Below are 26998 nucleotides of genomic sequence, written 5' to 3'. Positions count from 1 at the left end.
GTTAGGGGTTTATCAATTTTATTAATCCTCTCAAAGAACCATTTCTTAGTTTCCTTGATCTCTTCTACTGGTGTTTGTTTGTTTCTGTATCACTTATTTCTGCTGTAATCTTTATTATTTCCCTTTTTTCTGTTGGCTTTAGGCTTTATTTACTGTTTCTTTTATAGCTCCTTTAGGTGTAATGTTAGGTTTTGTATTTGACACTTTTCTTGCTTCTTGAGGTAGGTCTGTATTGCTATACACTTCCCTGTTACAACAGCCTTTGCAGCATCCCAGAGATTCTGGACTGTCATGTTTTCATTTTCATTTGTTTCCATGTAATTTTTAAGTTCTTAAATTTTCTGGTTGACCTATTCATTCTTTAGTAACATGTTTTTTAACCTCCATGTATTTGTGGTTTTTCCAAATTTTTTCTTGTGGTTGGCTTCAAGTTTCATAGTGTTGTGTTCAGAAAATATGCATGGTATGATCTTAATCTCTTTGTATTTGTTGAGGCCTGATTTGTGACCTAGTATGGGATCTATTCTGGAGAATGTCCTATTCCTATGTGCACTTGAAAAGAATGTGTATTCTGCTGCTTTAGGTTGAAATGTTCTGAATGTATCTGTTAAATCCCATCTGGTCCAGTGTATGAGTCAAAACAATTGTTTCTTTATTGATATTCTGTTTAGATGATATGTCCATTACTGTAAGTGGGGTGTTAAAATCTCCAACTATTGTTGTATTATTATCAATGACTTCCTTTATGTTTGTTATTAATTGATTTATATATTTAGGTGTTTTAATTTGGGGGCATAAATATTTGCAAGTGTTATATCTCTTGTTGGATATTCCCCTTTATTATGATATAGTGCTCTTCTTCATCTCTTTTTATAGTCTTTGCTTTAAAATCTAGTTTGTCTGATATAAGTGTTACTACTCCAGCCTTCTTTTAACATATATGTATGATAAATGTTTCTTCATGCCCTCACTTTCAATCTATAGGTGTCTTTATGTCTAAGTGAGTCTCTTGTAGGCAGCATATAGATGGGTCTTGGGTTTTTTTTGTGTGTGTGTGTGTGTGTTTTTTTTTAGCCATTTTGATACCCTTTGTCTTTTGATTAGAGCATTTAGTCCATTTACAGTCAGAGTGATTATTGATAGATATGAATTTAGTGCCATTTAGTGTAAAGTGGTTTCTCGAGATTTTCTCTGTTCTTTTCTAGGCTTTATTGCTTTTGATCTTTCTTTCCCACTCAAAGTGTCTCCTTTAAAGATATTTCTTGCAGGGCTGTTTAGTGTTCATGAACTCCTTTAGTTTTTGTTTTTCTGGGAAACTCTTTATCTCTCCTTATATTTTGAATGACAGTCTTGCTGGATAAAACATTTTTGGCTGTATATTTTTTCCATTTAGTATGTTGAATATATCATGCCACTCCTTTCTGGCAAGTTTCTGTGGATAGATCTGCTGTTCACCTGATTTGTCTTCCCTTGTAGGTTAGGGATTTCTTTTCCCTTGCTGCTTTCAGGTGTTTTTCCCTACCTCAGTATTTTGCAAATTTTACTATGAAATGTTTTGATGTTGGCTGGTTTTGTTGATTTTGATGGGAGTTTTCTGTGCCTCCTGGATTTGGATGTCTGTTTCTTTCCCCAGATTAGGGAAGTTTTCAGCTATAATTTGCTCAAATAAACTTTCTGCCCCTTTTTCCCCCCTCTGCTTCTGGGACTCCTATGATATGAGTGTTATTATGCTTTATGGTGTTACTGAGTTCTCTAAGTCTACATTCATAATCCATAATTTTTCTTAATCTCTTCTTTTCAGATTCATTATTTTCCATAATTTTATCTTCTGTATCACTTATTTGTTCCTCTGCTTCTTCCATCCTTGGAGTCACTAAGCCAGTCGGTTTTGCATCCCAGTTATAGCACTTTTGGTTTTGCATCCCAGTTACAGCACTTTTTATTTTGGCTAACTAGTTTTTAGGTCTTTTATCACTGCAGTAAAGGGTCTCTCTGGTTTCTTCTGTTTCTCAAGACCAGCTAGTATTTTATGATTATTGCTTTAAATTCTGGTTCCAACATAATACTTATATCTGTTTTGATTAACTCCCTGGCCATGATATGTTCTTGTTCTTTCTTTTGGGATGAATTCCTCCATCTTGGAATTTTCTCTAGGACTGTATATTTTGTGTATCAGGAAAGCGTGTGCCTGGTCCTGTTTCCACTAGAGCTGAAGCTTTGCAGCACTCTATGATCAGTAGATCTGGTGCATATGGGAGGTTTGTGCTGGTCTTCTGGGGAGGGGCCCCCTGCTGTTCTGGATCTCAGTCAGACTTGCCCTAGTAAAAAAGCCACCTGCAGAGTGCCAGGGGGTAGGTCTTGCAGTAACTGGTTCAATCCTCCACTGTGTGTGCTGTACTGCTCCCTAAAGTTTGCTGTACTGATAAGAGGGGTAAACAATGGCATCAGCCCACTCTCTTCCCCAGGGAGGGTATGTCGTGCCCACCACTGTTGAGGAGGTCTTCACAGAAGGGGGAACAATCTCTCCCCTTGGGACTCAGGCTTCTGTCAGATCCCTGCCTTCACCCTGTCTACGTTTGATCTGTCTGAAGGCCTGTTGGTGCGCTGCTCCTCCGTTTTAACTCAGATGAGTGGCTGGGTTTCAAAACTCCAGATTTTAGGGACTTAGTGTGGGGCAGACTTGTGCTGATACCCTAGGGGAGGGTCTCACTCCCTTGTGGCTGATAATGGTTTCTCTCAGAAAAGCAGTTGTACGACTGGCATGGACTTGGATTTTTATGGTAAAGCATAGCAAAACAGCCAGCATCCAGGTTAGCTGCCCTCAGCAGGTGTCTCTGCTTATATGCTAGTGAATGAAGCAGCTCCGTGGCACCCACTAGCTCTTTTGTCCCGAGAGGCAATGCTGCCTCTTCCAAATGTACTGCAAGAAGGGGAACTGTCTCTCCCAGAATGATCCAGGAGATCCTCAGAGCATGCTGTCCACTCCTGGGCCTCTGCCCTCATTCTGCACAGGAGACCCCTATGCCTGCCATGCTTGACTCTGGCAATGGCACAGACTTCTAAAACTTCAGACTTTTTGCTCTGCTGCTTGTAAAATCTTGCGATAATCAGTCCCTCTCATTTTCCCAGTCAGCATTGTTTTGGGGAAGTGTTTTTCTTGTGCAGTCCCTGCATGCTGCTTTATCTTTCTCTCTCATTCCTTCTCTCCCCTCTCTCCATGATCAGGGCTCCCTTCCCTGCACAGCACCTGTGATTCCTTTCTCCCCCAAATCGTATCTCCACACCTCCTGCATTCCACAATGTGACCTCCTTTTTCCTTCTAGTTGTACAGTTTGTTCTCTCATTCCTCAGATCAATTTCCTGGGTGTTCAGAATTATTTGATAGTTATCTAGCTGTGTTCAAGAGACATGGCAAGCATAAGGTCCTTCTCCTACTCCACATCTTAACTCTCTCCCCACTTAAGCAAAAATTTAAAAAGTTGAACTATACCACATGGTGAGAAGATGGGGCAATGGGAACTCTCATCTGTTATGAAATATGTGTGACCCTATTAAAAAGTGTCTATGACCCTAGGTATATACCCCAGAGAAATTCTTGATATTAGCTCAGGTGTACATTAACAGTGGATTACATAAATAAATTGAGGTTCTGTGAGCTAATTGAATACCATACATCAATGAAAACAAAGCAAAACCACATAGAACAAGGTGGATAAATCTGAAAAACAATGAGCAAAAGTTACATGGCTCAAAAAGTACATACAGTTTTATTCTACTTATGGAGACATTAAAAAGGAAAGCTAAAATGTATATTTCTAATGAATGCATAGATATCCTTTGATGGTAATGTGAAAAGGTAAAATGGTGAAAACAAAACCTACAAAATACTTTTCACCAAAGGATACCTCTCATGTAGAGAAAAGAGATATAAAGTGGCACACAGGCAGATCCTACGATACCGGCAATATTTTGTTCCTAAACTTACTGTTTAATAAGAATGCCTGCTCAGGTATTATTCTTTAGTTTGTATATGTATTATTAAATGTTCCTCATGTATTATATAATTCACTGCACACATCCCAAATAAAATGTCAGATCATGTTATTCCTTTGGCAAAATCCTTCAATGCTTTTGATCTCACTTGGAATACAAATTATGTTGGCTAGTGATTATTTTCCTTACTGGAGATCTATTTTCAGTTTTTCATTTTTTGCTTCCTTAAGTCTGAAAATGTCCTATACATAATAGGTTTGACTTTTAGTAGTTTCACTATGCCCTTTATTTCTGCTAGGGTAGTTTCCAATTCTGCAATTGTGTTTTATTTTTCTTGTGACCTGACATTATCTCCTTCATCTCCTTGACTTCTTCTTTTGTAACCTTTAACCAGGTTCTTGTTACCTATTCATTTTGTCCTATTTTCTTCTTACGATTTTTTGTTCTTTTCTTACTTCTTATATTCTATGTTGAATACAAATCGGTTTTGTGACATTTTTCTTCTTTCTTCTGAATCCTACTCAGTCCTCTACTTTAGCAATAAAAACTTATGATAATCAGCCCCCCCAAAATATATAACTTTAAAAATAATAACTCTAATAGCACTAAACTGACACTTGTACTTATCTTTACCTGAACACGTTTTATCTTCCAGCCACTATATTATATTAAACATATCTCATATGTTTTTTATTAATTTTAAAAATATCATTGTTATATTTTATTAAATTCACTCTAGTGATGAATAATATGAACTCTAAGAAAGTTGAATAAAAACTTTCTTTAGTGTAGGGTTGGCATATACTGCTATCTGACTTTGGAGTCTCTGTACCTAAATTCTGTCCTTACTGCCACTCTGTTTAAATTAATGTTTGAGGGGTGCCTGGATGGCTCAGTTGGTTAAACACCTGACTCTTGATTTTCGTTCAGGTCATGATCTCATGGTTCGTGAGTTCGAGCCTCACGTTGGGCTCTGCACTGACAGTGTGGAGCCCACTTGGGAATCTCTGTCTTCCTCTCTCTGTCCCTCCCCCGTTCATGTACTTGCATTCTCTCTTTTTCCTCTCTCTCTCAAAAATAAATAAGCATTTAAAAAACAAATTATGTTTGAATTTGGCACTTCTAAAAATCCAACAATTTGGATTAGGTCTGCTTGTTACTAAAAGAGCTTCAGTTCTAATAAAGCCAAATACAGAAGATCCTTATTTCTACTTACACGTGGAATTTTTAGCTTCTGTCTAGAAACTGAATACAGTTGGATTTAGGTCTTAGGGAGGGGAAAGTGTGAGATAATTATTATTCTGTGTTACTCATTTAGTTACTTAAACCTGAAAAATAGAGGTGCCATTCTGGTTATCTAGTTTGTACACTTTCTGTGTCATGAGCTAGATGGTAAAGTGTTTGGAGGTTTTTAGCTCTTTTTAGACCAAGCAGATGTTTCATGAAGACAAACCATATTTTAAAGCATGAGTAGATTTTTCTCAGTCCACATTTATCAGTTTATAATTAGTTCATCAGTTATTAGATTCTAGTATAAGCTTGTCATCAGTAATAAGGATTGCTAACTTTGTTAAAAGGTCCTATTTGGCACTGTAATAAAAATTTTGGAGACAGTGCATTGGAAGCTACTAGGAAGAAGCAACTTTGAATCAGAAGTTGATTCTTGCACCTAGATTGAAATCTTGTTTTACACTGTTTTGCTTTGTATATATACCACTCTATGTACATTGTTTATGAATATGCTGTCTTTCCAAGTAGATCATCAGCAACTTCAGAGTATGGTTTTGTTTTCTATTTCTCTCTCTCTCTCTTTTTTTTTTTTTTTTTTTTTTTTTTTGAGAGAGAGTGAGAGACAGCAGGGGAGAGGCAGAGAGAGAGGGAGAAAGAATCCCAAGCAGGCTCCATACTGTTGGTGCAGAGCCTGACATGGGGCTTGAACCCACAAACTGTGAAATTATGACCTGAGATGAAATCGAGTCAGATGCTTAACCAACTGAGCCACCCAGGCACTCCAGATTTCTATTTCTCTTGATTCTAGTGAATAAATAGTTCACTAATTAACATTAAGTAAGCTAAGTAAGCATTAAGTAATACCTTAGGGGAGAAATTCTTTTTCTTTTATTCTTAATTTCTCTGAAATATTAGAGATGAACACAGAATATAGAATGAATATAGAAAACGTTCCATACCTTTCTGGATATTAGTGGCATAGAAGAGAGGAATAAAATGTCCAAAATAAAAGTTCTATGTAAATTGCTTACAAAATTAGCTACTTAGCAAACATAATAATCAGGGCCCCAAAAGTGAAATAAATCAAATCTAAAATATGTGAAATGACCATGGCTGGGGAAAGAAAATATTTGAAAATTTAAATTACCCATATTATTCAATAATATCTGTGTCATATTTATTCAGCCTGCATGTTTTCTATTTTTTTTTAAAAATTGTTTAATAATCCAAGTTTGGGAAATATAAAAAAACATTGTTCATGTTGGCACTATTTTTGACATTGATGAAATATTACTTAATGCAGTTGTCAAATAAATAGAAGTACCGCAGTCTGTCCTCATTTCTCAGATATTTGCTAGTGATGCCTCATAGGAAGAATCACATTTAAAAAGACCATTGTTTTGGAAGGAGTTCATCTGGAAAATCACAGACACTGTGGCCTATTTACAAGATAAGTCAGATGTGGGTGATGATAACTATTTGCCTGTGTTAATGTAAAGACAGTAATTATTTGATGTTTTGCCAACTTTCAAGTCATACTGAAAAAATTTACAATAATCAATGGATTCTTTCAAAGTGGAAATATTGGAGGCTTTGTATAAGAGTTAGAAACTTCTTGGAAATTAAGAACTTTACAGATTCTCAACAATTTGTGTGCATGTGTGTATGTATAAAAAGGCATCTGTGATACATGAGCAGTACTGAGACATTTAGATAATTACCAGTCATCATAAGTAGGCTATCATAACCTCAAAAGTATATCTATATATAGTCAAGAGACATAAATGATCTAGGAATGAAGTCTTCGTCTGCCTTGTGTACCTGGTAAATTTCAAATTCTACACTCAAAAGAATGACTATCACAAAGGTGAAGAATCAAGCTGAAAGAAGTACTAATTATGACACTTTTATGAGACTCAAACCAATCTTCTGTGAATTTCTTTCACATTTCACATTTTAAACTTATATATTTAAGCCAGACTCAAGAAAGAAAAATGGAATTAGAGTGATAGGATTACATTTTGGGAGGGAATATGAGTTGTGTATTTGTCATCATCATGTCTTTAAATATTTATGTGGAATTCACATGAGTTTGGTATCTATCCAGAAGTATTTATTATTTTCAGAATCTTCTACTGTTAATTAATATTAGGAATAGTTACTTAGGCTCTTTATCTTTTCATATATATCAGGAGTCAATTATTTAATGGAAAAATAAATCCTCACTTGTTTTAAAACACTGTATTTACACAGTTTTCTATAATCACAGCATGTTTTATCTGTGGAAGATTTAACCCTTCCCTGGAAGAATAAGCTATAAGATATGGTCTGCCTAATGGTGACCACTTTGATGCCCAGTTGGTGACCAAATCTCAGTAATCTTGGGCTAAGTCCATCATATTTCCCTGCCAAGCTAGCTTCTCCTTTCTGCTATTTTAGTAAACTGATGTCTCTATGTAGTCACTTGGCAGCCAGGAATGTGGAGGTATTCTAGACACCCTCTTCTTTTGTTTTACTCATGGTCTTTCACCAAATCATATAAATTGCACATTTTCACATATTATGAATTTGTCCCCTCCTGACCACCACTATTGTAGAGTTTTTGTCAATACCCTTATCATCTCTTTGGGCTAATGAAGTGCTCCTCTAGTCATCCATCTGTCATTCTGTTGCCTTGCATAATGGCTCTATGTCATCAGCTGATAAATTAGAAAATCCTTAAATTGTCCATAAAGTGTCCTTAGGATCCTACATAAGTTGGCCCCTGTTTGCCCCTTTCATCTGGTCTCTTTCCAGTCTCTCAAACTGAACCCTAGTTGTAGCCATTCCAAATTTCATACAGTTTTCTAATCATTCTAGGCTTTTCCTAACTGCTTCTCTTTATGTTGTTCTTCACTAAAAGTTATCCCCACTCCCCACCTTCTTTCACCATGTGCCTTAGTTGGCATACTCATTTTTCAACATTCAGATCAAATAGGTAAAATTGATAACTTTCTTTTGTGTCCTGTATACACATAGGTCTTTCACATTCACAGTACCTATGACACTTTATTCATACACATCTATTTACTTGTGTGTTTTGCCACAACAGAATGAAAGCTGCTCAGATATTGACATTCTACTTTATTCATCTTTGTGTCTTCAGAAAATTGCAAAATTTTTTTATGGTTAATAAATACTTATTGAATTGATAGATGAAGTAACAAAAGTTAATACCTGGGTTTTCAATAGGCATTTCAGGTGGAAGTCATATTTTTTGATTACTGTTGAGAGGCACTGTCTGGAAAGAAAAAAAAATGACTTTGTCTAAAAGTGGGTAAGAAAACTTATATTAACTTTAGCATATTTATCATAAGTTCTGTTTTGTCCATGATTCTATAGCAGACATGGCTTAAAAAGGATTGCTACTGACACGGTTTTAAAAACCATTTCGGAAGGATGTTTATAAACTTTGTGTAACTTGATAGCCTACAGACATATCTGAAAACTTTAGAACTCCAAAGAAATCCATGACAAATTAACCAAACCTCTCAAAGACTGTTCATAATATCAAACTATTCTTACTTCAAAATGTAAGTTATGAAAGGATTTATGAGCAGATAATGACAAATACTAACATCAAGAATTGTTAAATATGCAAACACTTGTAGAGAATTGCTCTCAGAATTAATGACATATATTTATAATAGATAAGGCTGTCTTTGGCATCAAACCTCTGTATCTTTTTGCTCTAAGCTTCTCTTATTTCTCTAACCTTATCTATGTTTAGGTGGAATACATGTGAGATGAGCAGAAGTTCTTCTTACTTCACTAATCAAAATTATTTTCCAAACATCATGACTTTCTCTTCCCATTTCTCTTCCTGAAAACCGCTGAATTGAACAAATCATACAACACAAAAAGTGTTAAAGACACACCAATGTATTTTACAATAACTGCCTTCTCAGCCTTTATTAAATCATCACTTCAGTTGGATTAAATCTGACAGTTCAAAGACAAAATGCATTGACCATGTAAAAAATCAGTGGAGGTATAGGAAAAGAATAGTGAAAGATTTGGCTATTGAAGGGAGGGTTTTTATATAAAATATGACCCCAAAACTTAAAAGACCCTCAAGAATATATACCCTCAGCACCTTGCTGTTAAGCATTATATTTATTTTATAGAAAAAACCCTGGAAACTAATGAAGGTATATGATTTGCCCAACTTCTAAGAGGAAGTTAAGTCAGGGAAGAGTGAAACTGAAAATAAAGCTCCTGCCATCTAGTGTGTGATCTTTTAATGGCACCATAAAGTAGTCTGAGGAGGGAAGGCAGAATAGCATTGTATTACAGAGAGCGGTCTGGAGGTCTCCAACTTGGAGGTCTCCAAGATGGCAAAGTACGAGATCCCAGTCTCTGTATTCTCACAATTAGACAACTATCTATGAACAAAAACAGCTCTGGGAGAGCTTAGGAATCCTTGCAAGAAACTTTGACAACACTGTAGAACAAGAAACCCTGAGAATCAACCACACAAAAATGGGAGGGCACTTTCATTTTGCCTGCATCATCTCATCCTGCAGGCCAGCACTGCTCACTGTCCATAGGGAAATCCCCTTGCTGGGAAAGGGACAGTAGGTGAGCCAGCAGCTTCCCCCAGCCTTTTGGGACACTGCAAGAAGGACCTGCATTGATTTTACCCTACCCAGAGACCAGCAAAGCTGAGATATGTAAAGACAACCAGGAACAAGGAAGAAGGGGCTGCCAGCATCAGTAGTGTAGGGGGAGTTACTGTGGTTCCCAGTGACCTGCAATGCAGAGGGCCCCAGTACCTTTCACCACTGGAGAAATCAACAGCCAACACAGCAGCTGCAGAGCCGCAGGCAGATTTCACTGTTTCCCTCCCCCTATCACACACAGGTATTCATATTCACAAACAGCAGCTGCTTGAGTCCCTCCCAGCTCCCTTTCCTACCCACTGCCACCCTAAGGCTCACTGGCAGCTGGTTCCCAAGGTGTGCACCTGCAAGTCCTTGGCCTGGTTTCTGTACTGGCCTTCACTGCCATGCACATGTTTTAGGGAGACGCTGCAGGCACAGGAATGCACACCAATTGCCAGGACCCCCACAGATGCTTGTGGGCCTGGTTCTGGCCCTGTTTCCTGTGACTGGCCTATACTGTTGGGCTTGCTTGCAACCAGCCACTCCAGCTGTGTACCTGTATCTAACCAGCCTGAATCCCATAATAGCCTTCATTGCTGTGCACATGACCAAGGTGAGACTGCAGCCACAGGAGTGCATACCAACATCCAGGGCCCCACAGTGCCAGTGCACCTACAGTTAGTCGTAGCCCTTGCTGCCAGCCCTGCCCTCCCCCTTACTATATGTACGTCTGCAACCAGTTCCTGCCACTACACAGGCACTTGCAGCTGACACCAAACTCTATGTGTGCGTGCCACCAACTCTAGCAACAACCATTGCCTACCCTGGGCCCTAGCTGCTGGACCCAGAAACACCACTGAAGATGCCAACAGCACTTGTTAAAGATGTTGTAGGCCCCAGTGGCCTGAGCTGAGGAGACATCACATTCACCAGACCTGGGTCTTCCACATGACTGTATACTTGGTGCCCTGCACCACTAGACTCACAGCCATAGCATGCTCCAGTGTGCCGCACCTGCAGGTGAAGATCCTGTACTGAGGTCAGCCTATAAAGTCTGGAAGATGTGACTGCTTCTTCCCAGGCCCAGACATCTAGGCAAGGCTCCAGGGATCATAAAGAGTCAGGGAAATATGACACCACCAAAGGAACACAGTCAACTTAAAGCAACTGACCCCAAAGACATGGAGCCACGTGAATTGCCTGACAAAAAATTCAAAATAATTATTCTAAAGATGCTCAGAGAAATATAAGAGAACACAGAAAGACAACTTAATGAACTCATCAAAACAATGTAAGAACACAATGAGAAGTCCAATAAAGGTATAGAAAACGTAAAAAAAAGAACAAGAGTTTTGGAGATAAGAAATACAATGGCCAAACTGAAGAATTCAATATAGAGCTTCAGCAGAAGAAGGGACCAAGCAGAAGAAAAAAATCAGTAAGCTCAAAGACAGATTATTTGAAATTACCTAAGCAGAAGAACAAAAACAAAATTAAAAAAAGTAAAAAAGGAATTTAAAAAGTCTATGGGATTCATGGGGCCCCATAAAGAGAAACATGTGCATGTCATTGGAGTCCTGAAAGAAGAAGATAAGAGAAAGGAGCTGAAAGCTTAGTTAAATAATGGCTTTTGAACTTCCCAAACCTGGGGAGATATTTGGACATTATGAAGTAATAGGTTACCCTATAATTTCAATCCAAAATGATCTACTCCAAGACACATAACAAAATAAAATGGTCTAAAATCAAATACAAAGAGAAAATTTCAAAAGCAGCAAGAGAGAATAATTTTTCCTCATAAAAGAATCACCATAAAGCTATCAGTGGATTTCTCAGCAGAAATCCAACAAACTAGGAGAGTAGGATGATTAGTGTAAGTTGCTGAAAGAAAAAACAAAACAAAACAAAACAAGAAAGACCCCTGCCAACTAAGAATACTTTACCCAACACAATTGTCCTTCAGAAATGAAGGTGAAATAGACTGTCACAAACAAAGGAAAGGAGTTCTTCAGCACAAGGCATGCCTTAGAAAAAATGCTAGTTCCTCAAGCTGAAATGAAAAGATGCTAATTAGTAACAGGAAAACATGAAAATATACAACACACTTTACTGGAAAGATAAGTATATAGTCTAATATAGTAATAATGATGTGTCAATTACTTAACTCTAGTATAGAGATTAAGGAAAAATATTAAAAATAGCTAAAGTTTCATATTGTCAATGGATATATAATACAAAGAGGTATAAATTCTGACATCAAAAGCATAAAATGTTAGGACAGAGTAAAACGTAGAGTTTTTATGCAAATAAGGTTAAATTGCTATCGGCTTAAAAGACTGTTATAAGATATTTCAAGTAAACCTCAGAGTAACCACAAAACAAAAACCTATCACAGATATGCAAAGGTAAAGAGAAGAAATTAAAGTATACTACTATGGCCAATCATCAATTCAGGAAGAGAGAAAGGAACAGAAAAAGAAAGAAAGAAGAAAGAAAAAAAGAAGAAGACAGACAGAAAGAAAGAAAGGCTACAAAACAAAACAATTAACAAGATGGCAATAGTGAGTCATTAACTATCAATTATTATTTTAAATGTAAAGTTTTTCAGTCAAAGGACAGCTAGTAGCTGAATGGATGAAAAAAGACAAATATACTGCCTGCAAGAGATTCCCTTCAGCTTGTAGAGCATACATATATTCATAGTGAAGGGATGGAAAAAGGTACTTCATGTATAATAGAGACCAAAAGATAGTAGAGGTAGCTGTACTTATATTACACAAAGTAGACTTTAATTTAAAAGCTGTTACAAGAAACAAAGAAGGATCAAAAGAGACTATTATGAACAGTTATATGCTAAAAAAATTGGACAACCTGGAAGAAGTGAACAAATTCCTAAAAAATACGACCTACCAAGACTGAATCAGGAAGAAATAGAAAATCCAAATAGACCAATAATAAGAAGATTAAATCAGTAATTAAAAACCACCCAACAAAGAAAAATTCAGGAGCAGATAGCTTCATGGGTAAATCCTACCAAATATTTAAATAAAAATTAATGCCAGTTCTTGTCAAACTCTTCCAAGAACATGAAGAGGTAGGGACACTCCCAAACTCATTATATGAAGTTAGAATTACCCTGATGCCAAAGCCAGATAAGGACAATACAGAAAAAGAAAACTATGAGCCAATATCCCTGAAGATTATAGATGCAAAAATTCTCAACAAAATACTTGCAAACCAAATTCAACAGCATATTAAAAGTATTATATACCCCATGACCAAGTAAAATTTGTCCCTGGGATGCAAGGATGATTCAACTACACAAATCAATAAATTTAATAAAGCACATAAATAAATCATTGATCATCTCAATAGAAGCAGAAAAAGCATTTGAAAAAATGTAACATCCTCTCATTATGAAAACTTTCAACAAATTGGGTATAGAAGGAACACATCTCAACATAATAAAGTGTACATATGACAACCCACAGCTATCATCATACTCCATGGTGAGAGGTTGAAAGTACTTCCTTTCAGGGGTGGCTGGGTAGCTCAGTTGGTTAAGCATCCAATTTTGGCTCAGGTCATGATCTCACAGTTTGTGAGTTTGAGCCCTGTGTCGGGCTCTGTGCTGACACCTCAGAGCCTGGAGACTGCTTCAGATTCTGTCTCCCTCTCTCTCTCTGCCCCTCCTCCACTCATGCTCTGTCTCTCTCTGTCTCTCAAAAATAAAATAAACATTAAAAAAATTTTAGAAAATACTTCCTCTAAGAGCAGGAACAAGATAAGTGTTCCCACTCTCACTCCACCTATTCAACATAGTACTAGAAGTCTTACAGTAATCAGGCAAGAAAATGAAATAACAGGCATTCAATCTCAAAGGGAGAAGTAAAACTGTGTCTGTTTGATGATGGTACAGTCTTGTATATAGAAAATTCTGAAGATTCCACCAAAATACTGTTAGAACTAATGAATGAATTCTATAAAGTTTCAGGATGCAAGATAAATATATACACATCAGTTGAGTTTCTATACACTAACAATGAAAGTTTTGAAAAATAAAAAAGTTTTACTTACAATACCATCAAAACAAAAACAAAACCAAAAAAAACCTCAAGAATAAAATTTAACCAAGGAAGTGAAAGAGCTATACACTGAAAGCTATGAGACATTGATGAAAGAAATCAAAACACATAAATAGAATGGCATCCAAGTTTTTATATCAGAAAAGTTACTGTTGTTAAAATGTTCATACTACCCACAGCCATCTATAGATTCAATTTATTTTTTTTTAAGTAAGCTCTATACCCAACATGAAGCTTGAACTCACTACCCTGAGATCAAGAGTAGCATGCTCTACCAACTGAGCTAGCCAGACATCCCTATTCAATATAATTTTATCAAAGTTCCAGTGCTATTCTTCACAGAAATAAGAAAAATAATCCTAAAATTAATATATAACCACAAAATATCCGGCAGAGCCAAAGCAATCCTGAGAAAGAACAAATCTGGAGGCATTACACTTCCTGACTTCAAATTATATCACAAAGATTTGGGAATCAGAAGTATTATGACACTGATATAAAAACAGACGCATAGATGAATTGAATAGTCTTGAGAGCCCAGAAACAAACCTACACATATATGGTCAAGTAATATTTGACAAGGAGCCAAGAATAATAAGTGGGGAAAGGATAGTCTCTTCAATAAATAGTTGGGATAACTGGATATTCTCATGCAAAAGAATGAAATTGCACTCTATCTTAAACCTAAAACAGCAAAGGAAAGAATGCATAAAATGAAAAGGCAACCTAGTTTATGGGAGGAAATATTTGCAATCCATATATCTGATAAGGGGTTAATATCCAAAATGTGTAAGGAGCTCATACAACTCAATAGTGAAAAATCAATCCGATTTAAAAAATGGGCAGAGGACTTGAGTAGACATTTGCCTTAAAAATATATACAAATGGCCAACAAGCACATGAATAACAAGTACATAAACAATATCACTAATCATCAGGAAAATGCTACACTTGACTTTAGCTCAAAGGCTGAAAAGAAATGGGGAAATGCAAATCAAAATCACAATTAATATCCCCTCACACCCCTTAGAATGGCTATTATCACAAAGACTCTGGTCAAGGCTATTCAGAAAAGGGAACCCTGGTGTACTGTTGGGAATGTAAATTGGTTCAGCCACTATGGAAAACAGTATGAAGTTTCCTCAAAAAATAAAAAATAGAACTAACATATCATCCAGCATTCCCCACTTCTAGTATTCAAAGGAAATTAAATCACTATTCTTGAAGAGATAGCCGCACTCCCAAGTTCATTGCAGCATTATTCACAATAGCCAAGACATAGAAACAACCTAAATGTCCATCAATGGATGAATGGATAACACGTGTACATATACATATACACACACACATATAATGTTATTATATATAAAATGTATATATACACACATATATAATGCTATTATATATGTGAAAAATATATAATATATATCAATACTATAAATACTATATATAAAATAAAAAATCTATTTATATAATTTAATGTTGTATACAATATTAATAGTTAAGTGGAATAAGTGCTGAGTGTTAGACATTTGGTTTTAGTCCTGGCTATGGCATTAATTATCTGTATGATGGTTGACAAACTTTTAAACTTTTCTGTGTTTTAGTTTCCTTACCAGAGGAGAAGCAGCAATGCCCTGGGGTTAAAGGGAAGGGGTGGAGGAATTAGATTTTGAGATTAGTCTGTGCCTGCCAGGGTTCCTCCAGTCTCTGTGGTGGCAGAGCTGTTGTGTTACCTGAATTTAACTCTGTGGACACTTGTATTGCACAATGGTCAAGGTCACCAGACTTCTGTGAGGGGGCTGGCAATGGCCGGGTAAGACAGAAAGAGAAGGAAAACTGTCTTGCTCTCCCCTTCTTCTCACAGCCTCCCCTTGTCTCTCTGTGCCCCAGACAGCATCTACCTACATACAAGTGACAGTCCTCCATCAAACCAGTTCAGAACAGTCCTTTGTCTCCCAAGGATTTCCCACTTTTTAAAGAATTTGTCAGATTTGATGCTTTCCTCTAAGTTTTTTTTTTTTTTTTTTTGGATAAATTTATTTTGGAATGAGGAAACTACAGCTGTTGTTAATATGCCATTTTGATGGGAACCTATACCTGATCCATGTAATTAGCTATAAAATAAAAGTTTAGATTAGGATATATTCAAAGTCCTCTGTAGTCCTACCCATTCTGTGATTTTGTTGTGTGAGGATGAATATTTTGGGGGAAATAAAGAGAGGCATACAGGGAAAGACAGAATAGTTTTAATAAAAGAATAGGGTCTTTGCAAATTTCACACAGCCCTGATTTCTGTCCTACCACTAATGAACTGAATAGCCTTATGGAAGTTATTTAACCTTCCAGAACTTGGGTTTCTTTGATTCTGAAGTAAATTTTGTGTCTTATCACAGGGCTGTAGGGAGAATTAGATGAGATAATGCATGTAAAATGTACAATAACTCCACTAAGTGATTGATAGCTATTATGATAGTCACTAAAAACGATTTTAACTCATATTTTTTATATCAGGCTTTGCTTTGGAGATTATGATATATACCTCCCATACCCGATTTTTTGCTCATTCAGCTCAGAACAACTTTAATTTCAGATAAACCCATACTGTAGCACTGATATCTTCTCCCAGGCTAGCTTCCTGATGGGTCTATTCTTTCAAATAATACACGCATACATTTAGATATGAGAATCAGTTAGGATATGTTCATTTACTGTCATTTGAGTTTTCCAGTTTGAATTCATGCTCCTCTGTTTATGATATACCAGTTATTTTCAGGGAATTAAGAAAAATTTAAAGCAGGATGTGGTGACTTTCAAAGTGTGGAAATTCGGTTATACAAAGAGCTTAGTGACACATGCACACGCAAATTCACAAAATGAATGAGGAAAAAAATTCTTGAAAACATAATAACCGGTAGCAGAGATATTTTAAAATGAATGTTAGATTGTTCTGGAAGGTGTTAGCAGCTCTTCAGATGTATCTGAATAGCTGTGAAGAATAGATAATTATTAACAGAATTTGCCAAAGGGAGATATCTATTAAAAGTACAATAGCTTCCACGGTACTAACGAAAGGACAGTTTTTACAGTCAACTGAAAAATATTGTGATTTGGCACTTGAGAACTTGGTCAGAAAGTAGTCTTGGAACAAAATAAAATGTCTTACCTGGATATTTTCCAAATATGCATAAATTCTAGAAGTTGGTTCAGATAAAACTGACTGTGGTCATCTTCATGCTGTAGACAGCAGAATATATTAATATTTATGGAGTGAATAGGAATGAGTACCGGATAAAAATAGGTCTGTGGCTTCCTGCTGTCATTTTATTCACCTCTTTTGATAACCCTCATTCATCATTTTAATACTTTGTTTTAAAGACTTTGTAAGACTCTTCTTAACTCTATAAGCATTCTTTTCAAAAATGAATCAGAAAGCTGAGCTTTGGGAGAGGATAAACTTCAAGGACAGAAGAAAAGCATCCTGGCATCACCAAGGTCAAACATTAAGTTCTCCTAGCAGAGGGCAGTTTTGCAGACTGGTTCTCTCACATACATGCACATTTTCTTTACATTTAGGCTATGGATGCCATGGCAGTGTGTGGCCTGACAGCTTGCCAGATCAGTTGGCAGGCCTAGAATGAGCTCCCATTTTTCAACTTCACCACACCTTGCCTCCCAAACGTGAGTGTAACAGAACTTTCTATTTCGTGAACATTGAAGTGTGCTAATGAGTGACAACTATAAATTCCAGGAGTTTTCAGGAGGCATGTGTTTTCTCCCAAGATTAGCATAAACTACTTATCATAAACTATCAGTCCTGTGGTCCATACGCATAAACACACACGCGTGCGTGCACACACACACACACACACACACACATTTTCACACCATAATTCCTTGATTAGCTCTTCTGCAACAGGCATTCATGAAAATCCTGTGCAAGTCTGCAAAGGAGAATGCAATATAACTTCCCCATAATTGCACCATTTTCACTATACACAGCTGTTAAGTTTGAAAGCGTAATGCCTGGAGTGCATGCAATCTTGGATGTTAATACACAATCTATTTTTAAAACTGCCTATTAGAGCTCCTGACAGAAAACATCAGAAGGAAAACCTTTATATGGCCTAAGGTCAAAAGTGTATTATTGGGCTCTTTTGTGAGGAAGAAAGAAGTTGTTACATGGAGAGAATAAGGTCATAACTGTAATAAAATACCTTGAATGCACGCTAAAAAACAAAACAAAACAAAACAAAACCCAAAAACTTTCAGAAGAAGAAAAGAAACTTCTTTCAGAAGTTAAAACAACCAAAGCAAGCATATAAATAATGACTTATTTGCATCTTTCTGTATAGCATAATCATATTCATTTTAAAACCACTTTACTTGGCTTCCAGAGATGCCTTTGGGGGAGAAATTGGCCTTTGTCATATTGTCACTTACAAGCAAAGTTTTGTTTTGTTTTGTTTTGTTCTTATTTAAGGGAGCTCAAAAGTCTAGAGAACAGTCTTGAGCAGTTGTCCATGGAATATATCATACACTTTACTTTTCTCCAAAGCTGAAGGCATACCTTCATCTTAAGGAAAAAGTTAAGGTTTCTTTTTTTTCCTTTTTCATACAAAAATCTGCTCTCTGTGTTCTGTGAGTTTCCTTGAGCTAAAATGAAATTTGATTTTATGATTAATGTCAACAATGTTGAAAATACTTATCAAATTTGAGAGACATAAAGAGAACATTTTTTTAAAGACTCAATTATACACATCTAGTCAAGATGGAGATTGTAAAATTTTGAAATTTAGAAAGATTTATATGGACTGTCAAACTATTTTATGAATAATCTCATGGAACAAGAATTAAATTACCATATTTCTGTATAACACAAGCAATTTTAAAATAGGAAAGGCATCTGAGATGAATTGAATAGTACAATGTGCCTTGTACAATTAGAGAACTCTAAAAGTATCTACTGAAAGGCAATGGTGTCAATAAATTTAATGAAATGATAATTATCATAATGTTCCTAGCATTACATAGAAGAAATAAGCCATTGTATGTTGTTTTACTGGAAAGAAAATATAATTGTTTATAAATGTTTTTATACAGCTAAAATTATGAAAACTGTAGAGAATTTTGAAACCACTTTAAACAGTAGGATCAAGAGAGAAGAACATTCAGTATCTCCTTACTATATAGAGTTTGTAATGGTAAAAAGCTAAAATGCCATCCCTAATTTTATGACATTAATAACTGATACTTATGTAGTCCCAGTTAGGCACAGGCACTGCTTTAAGCTTTCATTTACATTTCTCAATTAAGTTACAATAATAATCATATTAGGTAAATATTATTATTCACATTTTTTAACAAGGAAAGTAGGGTGAATATAATAATTTGTCCAAGAGAAGACATTTGAATTTGGTAGTATGGATCCGCAATCTCTGTTTTTAAACAAGATGCCAAGTTAGCAAATTTAACACTCTTTATTTATATTTATGGGGAGAACTAGGTTTATATGTTCTAGGATTTATACATAGAAATGATTACCACCCCTGATTCATCTGTGTCAGGTGTTCTTACTCCAGGCTTTAGAAGCATAGTTGTCTCTTTCTTTTGAAGCACATATCTCTATCAGACTTTTAAATGTATATTTGTTTATTGTATGTCTTCTTTACCAGAATGAAAACTCTGCATTCTAGAATAAGTACTGAAATGTCTTGTTTGTCTTTGTATCTCCAGTATTTAGAAGAGTGCCTATATGGTAGTTGGTGAATAAATGAGTGTCTGTCTGCACGTATATGTTTCCTAAGACATAATTCTGAATTTTAAGTAGGTTCGCTAACTTGTTCATTCACTATGTAAGACCCTCAAAGACAAGTACTGAATATTGCATGTAAAAAATATTCAATAAATATATGTTGAATTGGGGCACCCGGGTGGCTCAGTTGGTTAAGCATCTGACTTCAGCTCAGGCCATGATCTCAGAGTTTATAAATTCAAGCCCCAAGTCAGGCTCTGTGCTGACAACTTGGAGCCTGGAGCCTGCTTCAGATTCTGTATCTCCCTCCCTTTCTGCCTCTCCCCTGCTCACACTCTGTCTCTCTCTCTCTCTCAAAAATAAACACTAAATTTTTTAAAAATATTTGTTGAATTAATGAATTGTTTTTAGATTATATATAATGTACTTGCATAGTATCTTAAAGTAAACCCTTATAGATTTTAATAAGGATGTAATATCTTCTCTTTGAAATATGATGCTAAAAAATCCTTCAAGAACCAGTATTTGGGGCAAATAGAGACATGGGATGCCTTTTTAATAGTTTGTATGGAGGCTACCACTGCTCTTTAACTGAGAGTCAGAGCCAGTTGAATCCCCTGTGCACTAAGCCCTTTGAAGTCTGGGATGTTGTTGATTTTGTTCAGTACTCTAACCTACTACACCACAGTGATATAGTTAATATGTGAGTAAATGGAAAATATATTATAAACTTCTGTGTCATCAAGCATATTATCTATTTTTAAATGTTTATTTATTTTGAGAGAGAGAGGGAGGGGCAGAAATACACACACACACACACACACACATACACAGACAGAGAGAGAGACAGAGAGAGACAGAGAGAATCCCAAATAGCCTCTGTGCTGCCAGCTTAGAGCCCCATGCAGGGCTTCATCTCATGGACCATGAAATCATGACCTGAGCCAAAATCGAGTTGGGTGCTCAACCAACTGAGCCACCCAGGCACCCCATCTATTTTTAAATAACAGTGTTAGTGTAGGAGAAGTTGTGGTTGAGAAAAAGCATTTATACTTTTTATCTGTAAATTGTTGAATTGGCCAAGAGATGGTGATATTCACTATAGGAAGTAAAGTTTGTGAGTTGAAGCATAAAAAAAAGCAGCCATGTAACTTAAATCCTGCTATGATCCAAATGAGACATTGAAAATCAGGAATTTCTAGTGATAATTATACACTTCACACCCAGAAATGACTATATTCTTGTCCCTGGATATGATGATGACAACAGCCCATAGATATTACATTGGCTGGAATTATGATATAGTGAGGTCTATGACTAGACTAGCTGTGCTCAAATTTCATCTCCTTCTTTAGTTGCTATGGGACTTTAGGCTGAGAACAGCCTTACTCTTCTGAATTTTCAGTACTTTTATTTAAAAAAAGGAAAATAATAGTAATTATCACTTTTTTTTGCTCTTGATTTATTGTGAATAAATACATATAAAGCACTGATAACAGTACTTGGCATCTAATATATACTTAATATGGTTAATCATCATGGAACACCTATCATGTCCCAGACTTTGAGGTAAGTGAATATAGCCATGGAAAACAAAACTATATATATATATACACATCCCAAGTATACTTGTCATGTAGGTTGATAGCATAAAGTATGGGCTATGGAGACTGACTGGGCTCAAATCCAAGCTCCTCTGCTTACCAGTTCCATGAATATGATCTGGGCACAGCCATGGAGCTCCTTGTGATTCAGTTTCTTTATTTTTAATAGTATTTGCCACATAGAATTATTGTGAAGATTAAATAAAGTCCCAGACTTAAAATATATGTCAGCATACATTGTATTCGAGTAGTGGTGTTAAATGGATTTAAATATAAACCTTAATTTACATGAAATTGAAATGTTAGTGATTTGTGAATTGCTACCAATGAAATAAGTTATTTTTTAGCAACATGAAAGTTCTCAAGGAGAGTAGAAATTCTAATCATATATTTTCACTTCTTCCCCCATGTTGAAATGAAACATGATGATTTTAGCTTTTTCAAAACATTGAGGACAATTTGAAGACTCTTATGTTTATTAATATTGAGAGTATTAGTTGTACTTTATAATGTTTCTCTGTGGAGATTTCAGATGCATAACCCTGAAGCTGTCAACACTGGCTGAGTTGAGTACCAGTTCCAAAAGATTTTTCTAAACAACTCTCTTTTGGCCTCATTATGTTATATTCCACATAGATATACTGCAACCTAATGCACCACCTGACACTTTTTATGATGAAACACCTCAGACTAGGAAAAAAAAAGTCATGCACTGGAAATCTGTTATCTGATGTAAATGACAGGGTGATGGGATTTTTGCTTAAAGCAGGTAATTGGAAGATTCTACAGATAAAGCTGCCAAAATATCAAAGTTCATTGCATACTGTGCAATTTGGGTTTGAAATAACTCAAGACATCACATAGGGAATAAAATTCATATCCAACAGCATGGAATTGTGTCATTAAAGCACAGTAATCCCTTTCTAGGTAGTTTTATTATATATATTATGAATATTAATCTGTCTTGATTTAAATTGTGTTGATACCGACAAACAATCTTCAAATAGAACAAGTTATTTTTCTTCCTTCAATGGCTTCCCCCTCACATTTTTTACTCTGTTCACTTCCTAGTGGCTTCCTGGATAGTATGAATATAATAACCTTAATAAGTTTCTCATAAATTATTTTTCCAAGAGACCAATTGATTTACTATTATACCAGGGTTGCAGTAATGTGTTCATGTAATTGCTTCAGTTTGAATTGTTAACAGGCATTTAGATAAATATTTTATTATGTTTCAGTAAACATACTCAAATGAACATGTATTCATTAAGCTATGTAATTCCAAACTGGCAACCATCCATAAAGATAGGAATATTGTCCTTAAAATGATCAGCTTGAAAATTCAAATCAACGCTAAAAAAATCTTACCTTTCGAGATAATTTTCCTGGAACTTTCCCATTTTTATGAAGAGTAAGTTGAATAACAGATTTATCTTTCTGAAATATTTTGTGGCTCCCCAAAGAGTAATCACTGAAGAAGAAAAAAATGAATACAGTCATTTCCTCCAGAATACTCCCAAGTGTATTATTTTCCTCTCTGACTTTGTTTCTTTTCATTTTTTTGGAACTTAATCTGGTAAAATTTTATATATATCCTAGTCCTATATACTTATTTAAAAATATATCCTCATTATATTCATTTTAAATGATAAGATATTACAATTATTCTTCAAGTGCATCAAGTTAGAAAATGATTAGATATCTTTGCAATGGAGATAAATTATAATAGAGAATATTTTACATATCCAAAGTTAGTTTTTTTTTTTTTTTTTATCCAGTCCTCTCAAAGCTGAGGACAACATGCTTCTGGGAGGTCTAATTGATGCCACAAAGTGTATGCAGGGACCACTGTATCAAGGAAGTGGAGCAGTGAGGTGGAGATGTCATGGGCTTTAGAGACAGATTTACTAGCTCCATGACCTTAGGCAAGCCAATTAAACTATCTGAAACTCAGTATATGTATTTTAGAGTTGATATTATTAATGTCCAAATGAAAGGGTTGACAAGCAAATTAAATAGACAGAATATCCCCACATATTTTAGAAATTTCTAAAGGCATAATTTTCTTCTTCCTTCCTTTCCGCTGTCTCCCTGTAAGAGCCATTAAAAAGGATGAATTATGTTAATGTACTTTATTAAGGATCTTGGTTAAATGTATGACGGATTTCAGTAGAAAAACCCTTATATTAAAACATTTGAGGGGTGCCTGGTGGCTCAGACAGTTAAGTATCCAACTTCAGCTCAGGTGATGATCATGAGTTTGAGCCCCTCGTCAGGCTCTGTGCTGACAGCTCAGACAGAGCCTGGAACCCAGATTCTGTGTCTCCCTCTCTCTCTGCCCCTCCACCACCCACACTGTATCTTTCTCTGTCTCTCAAAAATAAATAAACATTAAAAAAATTAAAACATTTGAGGCCCTTAAGTTGACATACCCATTGATCTGGAAAATTCACTAAACATTGGGGATGGTTATTCCCAACAGTGACAGAGAAATAAAGCATTACTCAGTTGATAGCTAGTAAATTTTCTATAAATGCTCTTATTTCAACAACTGATATCTTTTTTAAGAAGACCCAACACCTATCCACTCACTAAAATGGTGAATGTTGGTATCCATAACATTTGTTCTATACCTCATTCCCACAGCCCCTGTTAGATTTCTGTCCCAGTACTCTCTGTATTGTTCCTTGAGTTATTTCTGCTGCTAGTCTACACATAAGGCATGGCATGTGTATTCCCTGAGTTCCTGCCTTCCTCACTGACCAAGTTCTGCAGCAAGGGCATTCTCCATATTCTATCACATGGACTCAAGTTCCTCTCCTTTCACCTCCCACCCCCAACTCCTCTTTCCATGCAGAGTCCTGTTTTCCTATTCCTATTCTGGGAAACATTTTAAGAGTAGTGGACCACCTTGCTATCAGAATTCCTCGTGTGTTGAAGGCTGGACCCCAGTCTAGAGACTTAGTCTCAGATATGGTTGCTGCTTTCTTGAACTAACTTTTTTTTTTCTTCGCCCATTTGTATGTATACCCCTTACTAGGGCTTCCAAATAAAATAGAAGATGGCCAGTAAATAAGAATTTCAGTAATAGTGAATATATTTTTTAGTATAGGTATGTCTCATGTACTGTTTGATATATAATTTCAAAATTTGGGATTTTTTGAAACTGAAATTTAACTGGAAAGCCTATATTTTCATTTACTAAATTTACCAATTCTACCCCTTTCTAAAAGTAGGATCTAGTTCTTCCCTTACCTTGCCTTCACTCTTTGTGTGTTTGTGCATGTGTGTGTGTCTGTGTGTGTGTGGCAGGATCTGAGTAGTTACCAGATTTTTGGTAATTACCAGAGTTTGTAAGTCTCTTTTTTACCCCTATAATTCATCTCTCTCTCTTTTTTCTGTTACGTTATGGGAAACTTCTGAATTGTACTAAGCTGTGGGAAACAAAACAGATAAGAAAAATTCTCCTCTTTCCCTTTTTCCAGAAGAATAGTTTACTCAGAGTTTATGGCACTTTTTTGTAAGCTGAAATAAGTGGCTAAATATATATATTTTTCTGTTAAAAATGAAATCATTTTATTTTACCTGTGTCTCTAGCCTATAGCTAAATATTTTTGAACTTACTTTCTAAGACTTTTTTAATCAGAAAATTTAAACTATTTCACCCATAGCAATGCCTTCTGCTGTTATTGCTGTTTATATTAACTATGAATTTTTATTGTTTTCTTTCATTTGTTGAGGTTACTGAATCTTCTTTGAGTCTCTTCTTTATCTTTAGAGGGTTGGAGACATAAATATATTTTTAATCTTCCAATGGTTACCTAATATTTAAATAACATGTATCTTCTTTTTCCATTGTAACCTCAATTTAATCACTGTGTACATCACATTCTCAAATAAGCCTTAGGACCTAAATATGACATCAGTTTTGTTCTCCCACATTGCCCTCCAGTTGCCCTCCAATTGTCCAAATGGGGACTGTATGAATTGTAGGTCTAGATTCTTTTATCACTTAACTGAGGAAATCAAGAAAAGTGTAAGTAAAACAAAGTTAGAGATGGGAATTATAAAAAAGACAGATGTCTGAAAACATTCTATTTTTAACTAAAAATATCTAAATAGACTCTCAATTGCCTAAGTTTGATATCAGAGTAAAGGAAGACTTTGATATAGGATGAAGGGTCTATTGATTACAATTTTATGTCTTCTTTCTGGCATAAACCAAACCTACAAGTAATTATCTTTAACTTCTAGTTCCACATTCTTTATAAAAAGCATGTACTTGAACTTGAGGAACAACCTGAATAAAGAATTGGTTTAGATTTTTATAATTATTGCTCTAATCATTTAAAGTTGTTTCTTCCACATTTAATTCAGCAGTAATAGTTTTTAATAATTCCTTTTTATCAGTTATTATAAAGAATTCAACTTAGGTGTGCCTGGGTGGCTCAGTCCATCAAGTGTCCAAATTTCTTGATTTTGGCTCAGTTCATAATCTCACAGTTTGTGGAATTGAACCCATCCTTGGACTCTGCACTGACAGTCCAGAGTCTGCTTGGGATTCTCTCTCTCCCTATCTCTCTGCCCCGCCCCCCCCATGCTTTCTCTTTCTATCAAAACAAATAAATAAACATTAAAAAAAGAATTAAGCGTATTTTTTTTCAGAGCAACACTCTTTTTTGTTTTTTATACTTATGTCCTTATATAGAATCCATCTGAAATGCATTTGTTGAGTAAAGAGTGATGCATAGTTCCAATTTTAGACATTTTTCCAATATACTGGCAATTTTATTGAACACCTCTAAAGAGGATGGATGTCTTTTCATCTGTGGCCTGTTGTATTCATCACATGACCAATTTTCACAGATATCTGATTTCTGGACTATAAGTATTCCATTAATCTATATATCTATTCCTGTGCCAATAACAGATTGCTTCAGTTATTTAATTGAAGCGTATTTTGAAGTGTGGAATTGAAAGTCACCATTTAAAAAAATTATATTATCTATTTTTGCACGGTTTCTCTTCCAGAACAATTTTAGAATTAGTGTGCCAATGCTAAGGATAAAATGCTAATATAGTGCAGACTTATATTTAATTTATGGAATTATATAAAAAGAATTGGTATTTTTATAATATTGAATCTACTCCTTAAGGATAAGTATATTTCTACATACACTCTAGTTCTCTTTTATGCCCTTGAGTAAAGTGTTAGTTTTCTTTCCAGTCGTTCTTACACATATGCTTTTTGCAAGATATTTTATAGATTCTGTTCTATTATAAGTCAGAGGGTTTTTTTTCACAGTATTTATTAGTTGGCTTTATATGTTGATTTATCTGGTGGAATCCTGTTCTAATACCTAATGGTTTTCAGTTGATTATTTTGGATTTTCTAACAGAAAATTATTTTCTTTAAAAATAATCATTGTTTTATCTGTTGCTTTCCAATATGTTTTCTTCCTTTTGTTTTCTTATCTTACTGTGATGTATAGGATATGAGGCACACTGTTGAATAGTAGCAATGATGGTAGACATCCTTCTCTTTTTCTTGCTTTTATTGGAAATGCCTCAAATGATTAATCATTGGATGTATTCGCTCTGTATTCATGGTTTATACTTTTCCTGTTCTATTGTATTAAGAATTTAAAAAAAAATTATAAATAAGTTTTAAATTTATCAGACGGG

The 26998-nt window shown here is 35.4% G+C and overlaps 1 protein-coding gene across 5 annotated transcripts in view; it reads right to left on the bottom strand.

Annotated features, from left to right (window-relative positions):
• The window catches only part of PIK3C2G (phosphatidylinositol-4-phosphate 3-kinase catalytic subunit type 2 gamma), a 331821-nt gene that overhangs the window by 271779 nt on the left and 33044 nt on the right, over window positions 1–26998 (bottom strand). For all 5 annotated transcript variants that reach the window (XM_053225894.1, XM_015074667.3, XM_027035648.2 and 2 more), the window contains exons 5-7: window positions 22682–22784; window positions 17118–17188; window positions 8440–8503 (exon numbers count right to left, since the gene is read on the bottom strand). In XM_053225894.1, coding sequence (XP_053081869.1) covers window positions 8440–8503; window positions 17118–17188; window positions 22682–22784 — 238 coding nt within the window. The remainder of the gene's footprint in view (window positions 1–8439; window positions 8504–17117; window positions 17189–22681; window positions 22785–26998) is intronic.

This window comes from Acinonyx jubatus, chromosome B4 (assembly GCF_027475565.1).
Source record: "Acinonyx jubatus isolate Ajub_Pintada_27869175 chromosome B4, VMU_Ajub_asm_v1.0, whole genome shotgun sequence".
NCBI lineage: Eukaryota > Metazoa > Chordata > Mammalia > Carnivora > Felidae > Acinonyx > Acinonyx jubatus.
The sequence above is the reverse complement of the archived record's forward strand: the minus strand, read 5'-3'. Positions and strand labels throughout refer to the sequence as shown.